At 40.9% G+C, this 16,011-nt stretch overlaps 1 protein-coding gene across 3 annotated transcripts in view; it reads right to left on the reverse strand.

Annotated features, from left to right (window-relative positions):
- ankrd29 (ankyrin repeat domain 29) overlaps positions 1-16,011 on the reverse strand; it is a 99,332-nt gene that overhangs the window by 3,409 nt on the left and 79,912 nt on the right. For all 3 annotated transcript variants that reach the window (XM_072569675.1, XM_072569674.1, XM_072569676.1), the window contains 2 exons: positions 6,086-6,181; positions 505-603 (listed from right to left, as the gene is read on the reverse strand). In XM_072569675.1, the coding sequence (XP_072425776.1) occupies positions 505-603; positions 6,086-6,181 (195 nt within the window). The remainder of the gene's footprint in view (positions 1-504; positions 604-6,085; positions 6,182-16,011) is intronic.

Here is a 16,011-nt window from a genome sequence, read left to right on the forward strand (position 1 = left end):
TAATCTAATATTTATTATATGTTCTGCAAATAGTGCAGACCTTCATTTGATTAAATCATTACCTCCTTTTAAATGTTTCTGACACATGCTTCTGAAACTTTGACCACTTTCACCAATGATGAAACTTCTCAAATCTGAAATGTTAAATCTTTTTCTCTCTCTCCACAGATTCTACCTACAGCATATGTACTGCCAAAGTTCAAGGCGGCTGCTCACTATCATCTTCTCAAGGACAACTAGGGGTAGGGAATAAATAACACTGCTCACATTTCATGAGTGAGTAATAAAAAGGTGGCATCAGGCCTGTTATGTATTTTAAACCTTTTCAGTATACATTTTACCAATATAAAGCTCGCTTGCAGCCTGAAATTTGAAGCTGCTTCCCCAATACTGAGGTCTTGGTAGGCTGGTTAAGACCTGAAAAATGAGTTACACGAAGTTGAATTTCTAGACTTTGACTTTACAAACATCAGGAAACAGAGGGAAAAGGTAAACACTTATTACCGTATTTCTTAGGTTTGGATCTGCTCCAGAATCAATGAGAAGGCCCACTGTTCTGACACTGCCTCCTAAAACTGCAGCGTGAAGAGCTGTTGTTCCATTCTATTCATGCAAATAAAATGTCGTTAATAATCCATTCTGTGTTCAAGGCAACTCAACACAACACTAATTAAATCATAATATGACTTAACAGATCATATGTTAAATGATTACTTGTGGTTAATGCTGCTATCTCACAGAGCTAGGGACCCACATTTAATTCCAGCCTTGGGTGACTGTCTGTGTGAAGTTTGCATGTCTGTGCAGATTCCTACCAGGTGTTCCAGTTTCCTTCCAAAGTTCAAAGATGAGCAGGTTATGTGGATTGGCAATGCTAAATTGCCTGTAGTGTCCAGTGATGTGCAGACTAGTTGGATTAGCCATGGTAAATAGCCATAGGGATGGGGTGGGGTCTGGGTCTGGGTCTGTCTGAGTAGGATGCTCTTCAGTGTTGGTGCAGACTTGATAGGCCAAATGACCTTTCTCCACACTGTAGGGATTTTATTCGACTTGTTTCAGGTGAAGATAAAATCACCACCATACCACAAACCTTCTTGATTAGGGAAATGTAGTACAACATATGGGAATGAGTTCAAGAAAGAAATATATATTGGAAATAAATTTTAAATGAAAATAAAATCAAATGATCTTGAAAATTCAGCAAATTATCAACCACATCTGCTTATTTTAAACTTGGAATATTTTGAATATGGTTATATAATGTTGATCTATAAGGAATATTTTTGCAAGGCTATGTTGCCAACATGGGACTTCATTCCACTGCCAGTTCAAATGAGATAATCAGATGTATGCTGACCACAATTTTCCAACCATTAGTCATTTTACAATTGCCCCTTCACAATTAGTTCAGTAATCCTTCTTCCGTGATGTTGTTATGCGTAGCATTAAAGAACCATAGTTTCTAGGAAAAGGAGGAAAAATGGATTCACTCTGCTGAGAGTGAAACAAAAAGAAAACATAGGCAGGAATGTTGTAGTTACCATAATTTATAACGGAGGAATAAAGAAATGGCAATTGAAGCTAACTTTGAGCTTGTTTTCACTAAGGAAGATACTAGAAATCTCCCAGAATTAAAGATCCAAGTAACTACAGTGAATCAGGATTTGAAGGAAATCAATATTGATTAAAACGTTGTACAGGAGAAATAAATGGCATTGGAAGTTGATAAGTCCCAGAAGCTGACCGTCTACTTCCCAAAATGTTGAAGGAGGTGCCTAAACAGATGTTAATGCATTGCTGAACATCATCCAAAATTCCATTGATTCTAGTATGATTGCTGTAGATTGGAAGTCAAATGTTCATTTGGGGTCAAGGTCAAGAGTGATTATCGGTGGAACATCAACCTTCAATCCATTGTTCTAGCTCCCTGCCATGTTCCTGACTGTTTTCAAAAAGGCCAGTATTGGACAGCCAGTTATCTCCAAATTAGTTAAGGGGGTCTGTGATGAAATTCATTTCCAGCAGAGAATCACACTTGTTACAGTGCAGATCAAAGCCATTCAGCACATTGTGTCTGAGCACTTTAGTGCCAAACTCCTGCCTTTTACCCCTCTCCTCCTTTTTAGTATTTCTTTTTAAGTTTTGATCTAATGCCCTCCTGAACCTGCCTCTACAACACTTATAGGAGGGCATTCAATCCAAACCACTCCTTGTGTAAAAAAATTTTTTCCACACCTTACTTTTTTTTTATATTTTAAAATCCATGCCCTCTGCTACTCCGAAGAGCAGGAACAGTTTCTCCCCATCTACTGTGTCCAGGACAATGTAACATTTACAGAACATGGTGTTCCAAGAGTAATTAGGTGACAACATTCAATTGTGCTCTCCAAGTTTCTGATTGGTCACTCAGAACAGTCAGAGTTCAATAAAAAGTCAAGGGGCTCAGATGATTCTTGGAGCATTAATATTTTAGTGCTATTGTGAGAATGGGCTTGAATAGCCCTAAGCAGTATTTCCTGTATATTACGGAGCAAGATTAGATCTCTGAGAACACCCAGGGACATATCTAACTTGATGAGGTTAGATGTTGGTGAAAAGTTGGAGTTGTGACCAAGTAGAGGACCATTTACACATCTCCAAATTTATAGCATCTTACCATTTAAGAAATACTCTGCAGATCGGTTTCTCCCCAAGTGGATGACATCATTCTTTCCACACTTTATTCCATCTGACATATTCTTGCCTGCTCACTAAGCCTATCCAAATCCTCCTGAAACTGCTTTGCATCTTCCTCACAGTACACTCTTTCTTAACTTTGAATCATCTGCAAATTTGGATGCTTTTTTTCCCCCTCTTGCTCCTTTCTTAAATGGTGGGGTGGGGTGGGGTGGCATTTGCTAGCTTCCAATCTACAGCAATCATACTAGAATCAATTGAATTTTGGATGATGTTCAGCAATGCATTAACATCTGTTTAGGCACCTCCTTCAACATTTTGGGAAGTAGACGGTCAGCTTCTGGGACTTATCAACTTCCAATGCCATTTATTTCTCCTGTACAACGTTTTAATCAATATTGATTTCCTTCAAATCCTGATTCACTGTAGTTACTTGGATCTTTAATTCTGGGAGATTTCTAGTATCTTCCTTAGTGAAAACAAGCTCAAAGTTAGCTTCAATTGCCATTTCTTTATTCCTCCGTTATAAATTATGGTAACTACAACATTCCTGCCTATGTTTTCTTTTTGTTTCACTCTCAGCAGAGTGAATCCATTTTTCCTCCTTTTCACACCTATCATTTAAATCTATTTTACATCTCTATTGCTCTCTTACTACCATCAGCACTCCTGTTGTCAGTTGCTCTTGGTACCCTCACATCCTGACTATTTATTCCATTTACTTCTACCCCACTTTGTGAACAGAATATAAAACCCACCATTTTAGTTCTGAAGGTGGTGCATATCAGGCTTGAAACAGTAACTGTTTCTCTTTCCACAGATGCTGCCTGACCTGCTCAGCTCCCCCAGCAAATTTTTTTATTACTTAAACATGATATTTTCTTAACGTATTCATACTGCCTTTCTTTAATTAATATGCATTTGCCTAAGTTACTCAATTTTGTCCTGAATTATCATTTCTAAAAGCTTCCTCAGCACCAAGGTTAAACTGGCTGTATTGAAGTTCATGATTTATCCTAACTTTTGTAATATTTGTGATTCTCTAGTCCTCAGGTACTAGTCTGAGTCAACAGAGCAATTTTGAATATTTCATAATTCAATGAGATATAAAGTAGATGGATTTGGGAAAGAAATAGAAGGTTTTAGATTGACTTTATTGTCACATGTCAGAATTAAATTGGTATGCTAAATGACCATTTCTAATTGCTAAATTTATTTTTAATATCTTCTGTTTATGAGGTGGACTGTTTATACAATATGTTACAGAACAGGAACATGCCCTTCAGCCCACTAAGACTGCATTGATTCTTAATCTTTATTTATACCACTACTTATTGCCCTATCTATCCATTTGTTCACCTCATGTTCATATGTCTATTAAAATATGCCTTACTAATGTGCCTGCTTTCCCACCTCCACTGGCAGTGCGTTCCAGAGACCCATCACCTTCTGTGTGAAAACCTTTCCCTGCATTTCTCCCCTAAAGTTTCCCACACCTCACCTTGAACCTGTGCCCTCTTGTAGTTGACCTTTGCATCCTGGGAAAAGCCTCTGACTATCCACCCTATTTGGGCCTCTAATTTTGTAGACCTCTATCAGGTTGCCCCTCAGCCTCCAACTTTCTAGTGAAAGAAATCAGTTAATCAAACCTCCCCTCAACTAAAACCCTCCAAACCAGACAACCTTGTAAATCTTCCCTGCACCCTCCCCAAAACATCCATGTCTTTCTGGTAGTGTGGCAACCAGACCAGAATGCAACAATGCAAACGTGGCCTAACTAAAGTTTTGTACAGCCGTAGCATTGATTTGCCAACTTTTATATTTGGTGCTCTGGCTGATGAAGGCAAGTGTGCTGTATACTTTCTTGACTACCTTATTCAAATGTACGAAGCAGACCACCTATGTTTTCCTCCAGATCATTTACATATATTACTAAGAACGAAGTTTCCAGCACTAATCCCTGTGGAACACCAATAGTTACTGATTTCCAATCCAAAAGCTCCCTTCCACTCCCACGGTCTTCTGTGACCAAGCCAGTTTTATATCTATCTGGCCAGCTCACCCCGGATCCCAAGTGCCTTCTCAAGTGCCTTACTAAAGTTCATGTAGTCAACATCCACTGCCCTTCGCTCAAATATTCTTGTCACCTCCTTTAAAAACTCAATCAAGTTGGTGAGATCTTCCCTGAACAAGCTCATGCTGCCTATCACTAACAAGTCTTTTTGCTGCCAAAATGTAAATATATCCTGTCTCTTAGTATCTTCTCCAACAGCTTTACCACCACTGATGTGAGGCTCACCGGACTGTAATTACCTGGATTATCTCCTATTTCTCCTTTTAAACAAAGGAACAAGTTTGGCCATTCTCCAGTCTTTTGGAACCTTGCTTGAGGCCAAAGATGATGCAAAGGTGTGTGTTAAGGCCCCATCTACTTCCTCCTCTGCTTCCCACAGTCCTCCATTACATTGACCTGCCTGACAGTATACACACATCTTTCCCAAACCTCAATATCCCTCTTTTTGGTGAATTCCGATGTAAAGCACTCCTTAAAAAATTTCACCCATTTCCTCTGGCTCCACACATAACTTCCCTTCTTTATTCTTGAATGGGCGTACTCTTTGCTTAGCTACCCTCTTGCTCCTAAAAAAGGTATAAAATGCCTTGGAATTCTCCTGAACTCTGTTGATCAAGAATATTTCACAGCCCCTTTTAGCCCTCCTAACTCCCTGTTTGAACTCCTTCCTACTTTCTCTATATTCAAGGACTTGGTTTTTAGTTGCCTGGACCTTTGATTGCTTCATTTTTTTGACTAAGCTGATAATTTTCTGTCATCCAAGCTTCCCGAATCCTGCCATTCCTGTCCTCTATTTTCACAGGAACATGCCCTGTCCTGCACATAATCAACTGGTCCTTAAAAAGACTCCCACGTATCAGATGTGGATTTATTCAGTCACTCCCAATCCACATTCTCTAATTCTTGACTAATTCAGGTATAGATTTTTAGATTAGATTACTTACAATGTGGAAACAGGCCCTTCGGCCCAACAAGTCCACATCGCACCCGCCGAAGCGTAACCCCCCTATACCCCTACATCTACACCTTACCTAACACTACGGGCAATTTAGCATGGCCAATTCACCTGACCTGCACATGTTTGGAGTGTGGGAGGAAACCGGAGCACCCGGAGGAAACCCACGCAGACACGGGGAGAACGTGCAAACTCCACAGAGTCAGTCGCCTGAGGCGGGAATTCATAGTTGGCCTTCCCTCAATTTAACACCAGAGGTCCACTCTTGTCCTTATTCATTAGCATCTGAAAACTTAGAATTATGGTCACTATTCCCAAAATGCTACCCCTTTGAAACTTTCTCACAGCAAACACTGACATAATAATATTCCAATTTTTACCTTAAGAATTCCCAATGAAGGAGAACAGGTTAATAACTCTCGAACAACTTCAATAAAACCCTTGTATGCAGCTTTGAATAAAGGTGTTGAGCCATCCTTTAAAAAGAATAATTTGTTAATTATTAGTACAAAATACAAGTATTGATGAGGAAAATAGACATCTTGTTGAAGCTGTTCATCTTGTACTCATGTAGATAATTTAGCAAGAAATAATCAAAGTAAGAGAAAACCTTATTTATACTATATGAGGGGAAGTGATGATTGGTGGGCAACAGACATTTGATTGGTTGAGTCTTGCCTTAAAGAATGAATGGATGACAATTAACTGCCAAGCTTTGTTTAAATTTTAAACAAGATAGGCCTGACACTACTGCATCAAGACATTACCCTGAAATGAAACAGAATGTCCGTCATTTATTTTGTTAAATTGAAATAGGCTCAATTTGGGTACAAGTTCTGTTTACAAAGAATAAAATCCTATATATGAACATTTGCAGTACATACAAGTGCCTACATGGTGACTGACAATACTAATTGGGTATTACAACTGTTTGCAATGTTAAGATAATGTATTAAAGGTTGTCCAAGGACAAAGGCACAGATACATGGCAAAATGACCACCTGCAAGTTCCACTGCAAGCCACATACCATTCTGCCTTGGAACAAGAACGATGTTCTTTTACCAATATTGTGTCAAATTGCTGGAACTCTCCCATTAACAGAACTCCCTCCCTATATCACAGGGATTCAAGAAAGCAGTTCACCACAACCTTCTCAAGGCAAATGGTGACAGGAAATAAATGGTAGCCAACCAACTTGTGAATGTCTAAAAACAGTGTGTGTCACAAGTATCATGTTTCTATAGGTCAGTCGAAGAGCTACAATTATTTTACACTGGTCATTAAGTAATCTTAATTTCTTTGAACTGATCACCACATGACAGTTCACTGTTCAACAGAGAATATCTTCTTGCACCATCTTTTATCAGTCTTCAAATTAAGTTTCAACTTGACCAGATTCAGCCACGTACCCTTTGCTTCAATCCTGGCCAAATCTATCTAGCTATCTCTTGGCAGTATTACCTCTAACATCCTTGTTTAAAAAAGTCTGTCAATCTCAGTTTTTAAATGCTTAACTGACACCCATTTCACAATGACACTTTGAGAGATCACAAATCAAAGTTCTGTATAAAGAACTAGTTCCTAATAACACTCCTAATTTTAGCATTAGGAATGTCTTGTTCTGGACTCCATCCACCAGCAAAAATGATTTCTATCTACCTGATAAGATCTTTTAACTTGAGTTGCATTATTGCATATGTATTTGGCATACTTTGCTGAAGAATTTTGAACTCCTCTGCTACTACTGACTTCCAAGGAGACTGGAAGTTTCCAGCCCCACGGAAAAGTTCTGAAGGTACAGAAGCTTACTCTGCTTTTGGCCGTGCATGTCTGCAGCTCTTAATGGATGGAGTAATGGACAGAAGGGAGTTCTCTTCCCAGAGCATGGCACCAATAGGTAATTCCATCAAGTTTGCACCCAGATAGCAGCACAGTTAGAACCAGTGGCCCTCTAAAGCTTTAAGTGACAATCTCTCTGCTAGCTCAGTTTAACTGTGCCACCACAAAGGCATCTGACAAAAGGTCATAGCCTGCAAGCATCTGGATTCAATGCATGATATGCACTCAAAAGGTTCACACCCAATTCATGCTTCAAACCAACTAGCTTTTCTGGGCACTGCAATTCCTATTCACTTTCCAGAGATGGCTTATGACCTTATATTGTTTTGCATGCTCACAAAAGTGCTCCTGTATCTTTTGCTGTCACACTGAAACCTCTATCTTATTGCAGGACAAGCTTGCCCACAATTGCAGAGAACACCTGGCCGAGAGGTGCCAGACAAAGATTCTCACCCACTTTGATGAACAGGCACAGATTGGCTGAGAAGACAGAGACTCAACCCATGGCAAGTTTAAGACATGAACAGCCTAGGAAGCAACATTGCTTTCTGTCCTTCTCAGCTGTGCATTAAGGCAAACATATTGCTTTGCGTGAGATATTCTGTATCTATACCAACTACTCCTTTATCTTTTCTATGAACAGCACCAGTAATCAGGATTCATATACGAATAAAGAGGCTGGAGACCCTCCACTCCAGCACCATTTCAGAGGACAAGGACAAGGACTCTGAGTCCTTAGACAACCCACTTACAAGGTGTCACCTGCAGCCTCCACCTGCAGAGTCAGTCAATCACCTCAATGGTTAGGTTAGACTTGATGATGTAATCTAGTGAGCAAATCAGTATGACAGGTCCACTGCCCGTGGACGACGTCTCCGAAACTCAGAGGACTGCCGACACCAGGTGCCTGCAAAGCCCCATACAGAAGATTATGACATGGTCAACCTGCAGGAAGAGGCAGGGAACACCAGAAAGGTGTAACAGAGGTTCTCAGACTTCAGCAAAAGATGGACAGGATGGTGGTCATCTTGGAGATCCAGTCCAACAGAATGGTGTGTGGTTGCCGGTTATGTGCTTAGATCTGGACTTCAGTGATCTAGCCATGGGTACTCAGCATCACTGGCAAAGTGAGGCATCTCGGCGTCACTCCAGATGACAGCGTGGTGCTAGCAGGCAACCACAGGGAGGAGATGAAACCACCAGGTATCACAGCAGCATCTTCTCAGGACATTCCAGAGATGTCCTGTCACTATATCTTCCCTCTGCCGGTGACTCCGATGCCTCCAAAAGCTGAGGCCAAGAAGAATGTACTTGCACCTATGCAGGATACTCTTAGCAGGCTAGGAACACTAACCAAACTCTTCAAACTCACCTGGGCACTTCAGTCAACAAGCTCCTTCCACCGTAGACCTACACTTAAATATAGTTGGGAGGTGGGGAGCAAAATACAAACCTAAGGGCATACTGGTGGTATGGGTGTTCAATCAATAAACTGCATTTTTTGAAATGCATACTTACTTCTGAAGTAACTGCACAGAGGCTGGTATCCCACCAAGTCACCCTTTATTTACATCTGCACATTACACTGGCTGTGGCCAGCCAGATCAGAGTCAGTCCCTCCATCTAGTGTCAAGCAAACCTCAGAGTCTGAGATGGATGGATGCAGCCTTGATACGGTTATTGCCGGAAGAGGAGGAGGAAACTCTCCAGAGATGCTCCGCACACAGGAAATAGGCTACAGAGCGGTACACATCACCAGTGTCAGAGTCCAAGTCACAGAAACTGGACCAGAAGTAAAAATGTCATAGGAAAAGCTACTGGAGAAAGACCAGGCTTACCTCCCAGTCTTAGGGAATGAGGGAGGTGGTGATCGAAACTAGTCTATTAACCTGGGCCTATCCCGGAGCCCTGGGCAACAGATATAAACAGGAATTCTTCACTGGCCACTCGGGTGTTTTTCATATCTTCCTGGTGGTGGAAATTGAATAAAGATTCGTACACTTTGTGTCTTTCAAACAAAAAAAAAATAAACAGGAATTCTAATCACACAGCATTACCCTTTGATGTGAAGGGCAGTGCTGGTCACTGGCCACTCAGGTGTTTTCCTATCTTCCTGGTGGTGGAAATTCAATAAAGATTCAAGCACCTTGTGTCTCACACCTGCACACACATACACCATGGGTGCTGGGGAAAAAAGCACTACCGCAGTTAGGTGGGAGTGTGGGGCTTAAAAAAAGAAAGAAAAAAAAAAACAGGAATCAGTCTCCTTGCTGTAGGGACTGACTCCAAGCTGGCTGGCCACAGCCAGTGGACTGTGCATATGTAAATAAAGGGTGACTTGGTGATGAGATACTAGTCTCTGAGCGGTTATTTGAACTTCCACTGTTCTAATGTCTGTTGAGGTCTTATTTATACCAATAGGAGCTAAGAATATTCTTGGAAGTGAACGATGTGGAGCACCCTCCACCAGCGAAAGAGTGTGCTGCTTTTCAAACACTATACCTTGGTACATCTCTCATGATCATTAAATTGGGTAACTAGAGATCAGTCATCTATCTATAGTTGTAGGTTGGAGTCAAGATGCTCCAGATTCTTGGGGACACAGATGTTAACAATAACATTGAGAGAAAATCAGGTCTTCATTGGGAGGATCATGCTCTTTCAATTTATTGTAGCAATGACACAGTCAGTCATGAACTTACAGGCCTTAAGAGGGAAAGGTTTGTTCCATGACTGGGGTTCTGAAAGACATGCTATACATTTATAAGGTGAAATACTAGCTTATAGTCCAACAGGTTTGAAATTGCAAGCCTTTAGAGCTCAGCTCCTTCAGGCGTGGTATGATTCAGCCTCCGATCTTAGGGTGAGCATCCTCCAAGGCAGACTTCAAGAAAAACAACAACGCAAAATTGCTGAGCAGAGGCTGATAGTTCTACACCCATGAGGATGGCCTCAAATGGTGATCTTAGCTTCATGTCCCCACCATACTATATATACACACACACACACACACACGTTGGGGGGGGGGGGGGGTAGTAATTTCATTCAAGATTCTTTTCTGTCAAAAAAATTAAAATATGACCTCAGCTTAAAACAGATTTGAAATGGGATCTCACACCTAGAGTGCACTAACCAACCTGAGATGATGTGGAGTGCTGGTATTGGACTGCAGCAGACAAAAAAAAGTTAAGAATCACTCTAACCTCACATAGGCAATGCATTGTCTGAGCTGGGAGATCACTTTTAAAAAAAACTGATAAAACATTAAATTATCATGGGGCTGTGAATTAAAAGAAATTCTGGGATTTACATATTAATCTATCAAAACCTGCATCCCCATTCTAAGTGATTAAAGACTTAACAACAATTTAGGTTTGTTCAATACATCTCACCAGTTGTATGACACTTTGATCTTTTACTATGCATTCTGTGGCCTATGATCCTGCCCCACTAGCTACCTGACTAAGGAGCTGAGCTCCAAAAGCTTGCAATTTCAAATAAACCTGTTGGACTATAACCTGATGTTGAGTGATTTTTATCTCTAATGGAACATGTCATCTCTTGTACATTGATAAAAACCTTCAATTATCTAGGGGCAAAGACCTGAAAGGAATTTAGATTTTGCATTTTAATCAGTAGTCTACCTCCTAAGTGATTGCAGGATTCAACAAGGGCAGCTAGTTTTAAAGTTGTTAGTATTTTATAAGCAAAAAAGTTATGTCTTATACCTCTCTATTGTACCACACCTGAGGAAGGAGCTGAGCTCCAAAAGCTTGCAATTTCAAATAAACCTGTTGGACTGTAACCTGGTGTTCTTTAATTTTTGATCTTGTTCACCCCAGTCCAACTCTAGCACCTCCACATTGTAAATTATAAGGTTGTGGTGTTGGCAATGGCCAAATCGCATGTCAAAATCTTATCACTGAGCCAAGTGGAAGAAGAACTCAAAACTTCTAACACATGGAAATGGTAGCTTTGCCAGTGAGCATGCTCAGTAATTGAGGAGAAAGTGAGTACTGCAGATGCTGGAGATCAGAGCTGAAAATATGTGTTGCTAGAGAAGCGCAGCAGGTCAGGCAGCATCCAAGGAGCAGGAGAATCGACGTTTCGGGCATACTTTCCTCATTCCTGAAGGGCTTATGCCTGAAACATCGATTCTCCTGCTCCTTGGATGCTGCCTGACCTGCTGCGCTTTTCCAGCAACACATGCTCAGTAATTGCAAGGGTACAGTGAAGGATCTGTAACACTATGTAGAGATTGGAAGGGTGTAAGGTACATGAGGAGCAGACTCAGGATGTGGGAAAACTCGGCAGTATTCACAAGAAAGTGTGCTTCCTGATGTGACTCCTATCTCCATAACTCAAGATTTTGACAACTGCACAGAAGTGCTCTATGAATCTTACTGCTTTAGTGAAAATCAGAGAACGATGGTCCAAGACAAGGTTTATGCATGCACTTTTGCTTTTATTGAGGTGAGGACATCAGAACCAAATTTGAAAGGGAAAGTCACATACGAGTTATTGTAGGACTAAAGCAAATGAAAATCCAGTTCAGCCCTCGAGGAGTCTTACATATAGCAAGCAGAGGACTCAATCAATTTTATAAATGGAAGGGGAACATATAGAAAATATCACTCCCAGCTCAGTCAACCTGGAAATGTGTCACTATAACACTGTTGTCTTCTTTATCGAAACCAGGAGCAGATATGGACCATTCAATGAGATCATGGCCTGATCTGATAATCCTCCACTTTGTTTTTTCTACATAGACTGATTCTTTAAAAGAATCAAAAGGTTATCTTATTATTGAATTTACTCAACAACCCATTTTTCTTCTGCAGAGAGAAATTTCACAGATTCACTACCCTCGGAGAAGAAATTCCTTCTCGTTTCTGTCCTAATTTACTCACCTTACTTTAAGATGCCGTCCTCTAGTCCTAGTCTCTCCCAAAATGGGAACCAACCCCTCCACATCTACCTACCCCGCAAACATCCTAAAAATATTATGTTTCAATAAGGTCACATCTTATTCTTCTAAACTCCAATGAACACAAACCCAATCTACTCAACTTCTTCACAGGAAAAAAAAAACCCTTCCATACCCGGTTTCAGCCCTCGTGAAGCATTTCGGAGCTGCCTGCAATGCCAGTACATCTTAGATGTGGGAATCAAAACTATTCACAGTATTTGAGATTTGGTTATGTGGTCAGGTATCTGAGGCATTGAGCATCTTGATTGTCAGATATTAGTTAGGAAACGGAAATGAATTCCGCTGAGCTGTGCAATTAGTGAGATGCAGATATATGCAATATTATGTTCTTTCATCTGTTGACAAGAATTTCAACTCACTTTTTGAGGAGAGAAGACTTAATTGTTAAAGTTCACCTCAACATCAAGATTCTGATTTTGGATTCTGCCTCATTCATGTTATCATGGTTGCAACTATTCTTGCCATCTCCAGGAGCAGAAAATTGCTCATTGTCTCTGTATCTACTCTACCAAGCCTTTCATAATTTTAAAAACTGATAACATCATGCCTTAGATTTTCTTTCAAGAGAAAAGGAGACCCAGCCTACCAAAACCTCTCCTGATGTGTAAAGTTATGACTGCAATCATCTTCGTAAACCTTTCCTGCAAACCGTCTAGTAGCTCTATGTAGCTTTTTATGATATCACAGCCAGAACTATACAAAGTAGTGTAAATTTGTCTAACCAAATTCAACACAAGCGCTTTTTATTCTTTCGTGAAATGTGGGCGCTGTTGACAAAAACCAGAAGTTGCTATCCATCCTTAAATGTCCTCCGAACTGAGTGGTTTGCTGGACCATTTCAGAGGGCAGTTAAGAGTCAACCACATTGTCATGGGCCTGGAGTCACAATTGTGCTGCTTCCTTCCTCAAAGTGCATCAGTGAACCAGATGTTTTTTTATGATAATCAACAGTGTTTTCACTATTGCTATTAGGCTACGTTTTGAAACCAGATTTTATTAATCCATTTTTATTCATAGGATTTAAATTCTACCAGCTGCCAAAGTGATAGATTTGAACCCCTGTTCTCCAGGGCATTAACCAGGTCCACTGGATTACTAGTCCAATGACATGAGCACTATCCATTCTAATAGCAAAAATATAAGTTGCTGGAAAAGGTCAGCAGGTCTGGCAGCATCTACAGAGAGAAATCAGAGTTAACATTTTGGGTCTGGTGACCCTTCCTCAGTTCTGAAACCTGTTGAGCTTTTCTAACAACTTCTGTTTTGTTTCTGATTTACAGCATCCGCAGTTCTTTTGGATTTTATTTACCATTGTGATAACCTTGGCTTTCCTACATTCCTCTTCTGACCCTCTGGATAGGAAGCCTAGGGTTTTTTTTAAAAAATGAGTTATTTCATGTAAAGTGAGTGTTTTGTGGCAAACGATCATTTATTGCCCATCCCTGATTGCCTTTGAGAAGTGATAGTGAGCTGACTTCTTTCAAAAGGCACTTGATGCATCAGTGAGGGGGTTGGCATGGTGATGGGGGTGCTCCCTGAAAATTATAAAAAAGTCAGTGGCCCAATTGTGGTTTCCAGAATTTTATTAGTGTCAGGGAATGTGGAGGCAATCTTTCTGATCAGAGGCTAATTGAAGTCCTGAAGTATCCGATTAAGGACAAAATAACATTAATGGAGATTTTACCAGTGAATAGCATACTCCCTGCGATGTGCAAAGACTACAGGAAAAACTAGATGATCTCTCTACCAGACTAGAGGAATGATATCAGTCCTGCTTGGACACCATGACCCACAGAAGAACTCCCCAGTTGGACAGGACATCTTCTGGAAGCAACCCCTACCCTCACTAACCACCATGCCAAACCCCAACTCCACTGACATTCCTGGACAGGTCACTGACCTTTTTGTTAACTGTAGTCTCCGAGTCAACAGCACAAAAACAGACTCTTTGGTCCAACTTGTCCATGCCAACCAGTTTATCTCAACTGAACTAATCCCACTTGCCTGTGTTTGACCAATATCCCTCTAAACCCTTCCTATTTATATACCGATCCAAATGTCTCTTAAATAGCTGGCACAGTGGCTTAGCAGTTAGCACTGCTGCCTCACAGCGTCAGAAAGCCCGGTTTGATTCCAGCCTCGGGTGAAGGTTTGTGTGGAGTCTGCACATTCTCCCTGTGTCTGCTTGGGTTTCCTCCAGGTGCTCCAGTTTCTTTCCACAAACCATAGATGTGCAGGTTTGGTGAAGTGTTCAGGAATGGTTAGGTTAAGTGCATTAGCCAGGGGAAATGTAGAGCATTAGGGTAGGGGAATGGATCTGGGGTGGATCAGTGGAGGGTCAGTGTGGACTTGTTGGGCCAAATGGCCTGTTTCCACACTGTAGGGATTCTATGAAGTGTTGAAACTGTGCTTGTACCTACCACTTCATCTGGCAGTTAGTTCCACATTCTAACCTATGTGAGAAAAGTTATACTTCAGGTCCCTTTTAAATCTTTCACCTCTCACCTTAAAGATATGCCCGAGTTTTGAACTCACCCATCCTTTTGAAAAAGGCCTTTGCTATTCACCTTATCAATGTCCCTCATGAAGTTACAAATGTCTTGATGGTCACCCCTCAACCTCCTATACTCCAGTGTAGAAAGTCCTAGCCTATCCTAATAACTTCAACCCACCATTCAGGTAAATCTTGTCTGAGCTCCCTCCAATTTACTAATATCCTTACTATATTAGTGTGACCAGAGCTGTACAAAGCACTGCAAAAGTGGCCTCACCAATGTCCTGTACAATCTGAACATTACATCCCAACTCCTATACTCAATAGTCTGAGCAATGAAGGCAAGCATGCTACATGCCGTCTTAACCACCCTGCCTATCTGTGATGCAACTTTAAAAAAAAATTATAACTGCACCCAGAGGTCTATGTTCAGCAACACTTCCCAGGGCCCATCCATTAACTGTATAAGTCCTGCCCTGGTTTGCCTTACCAAAATGCAATACTTCACATTTATCTAAATTAAACTTTATCTGCCACTCCTCAGTCATTGGCCCATCTGATCAAGATCCCTTTCTGATCTTAAAGAACCGTCTTCACTATTGACTTTCGCACCAATTTTGGTATCATCCACAAGCTTACTAACCATGCCTCCTAAATTCTCATCCAAATCATTTATACAAATGATGAACAACAGTGGTCTCAACACTCGTCTTGTGGCACACTGCTGATTACAGGCCTCCAGTTTGAAAAACAACTCTACCACCATCCTCCATCTCTTACCTTGAAGCCACTTCTGTTTCCAATTGGCAAGCTCTCCCTGAATCCCATGTGATTTAGCCTTACTAAATCAGTCTTACATGCAGGACCTGGTCGAATGTGTCCACATAAGATGTCTACCATTCTGCCCTAGTCAGTCTTTTGATTATGTCCTCAAAAACCTCAAGTTTGAGACATGATTTTCCAAACACAGAGCCATGTTGAC

This window comes from Chiloscyllium punctatum, chromosome 5, assembly GCF_047496795.1.
Source record: "Chiloscyllium punctatum isolate Juve2018m chromosome 5, sChiPun1.3, whole genome shotgun sequence".
NCBI lineage: Eukaryota > Metazoa > Chordata > Chondrichthyes > Orectolobiformes > Hemiscylliidae > Chiloscyllium > Chiloscyllium punctatum.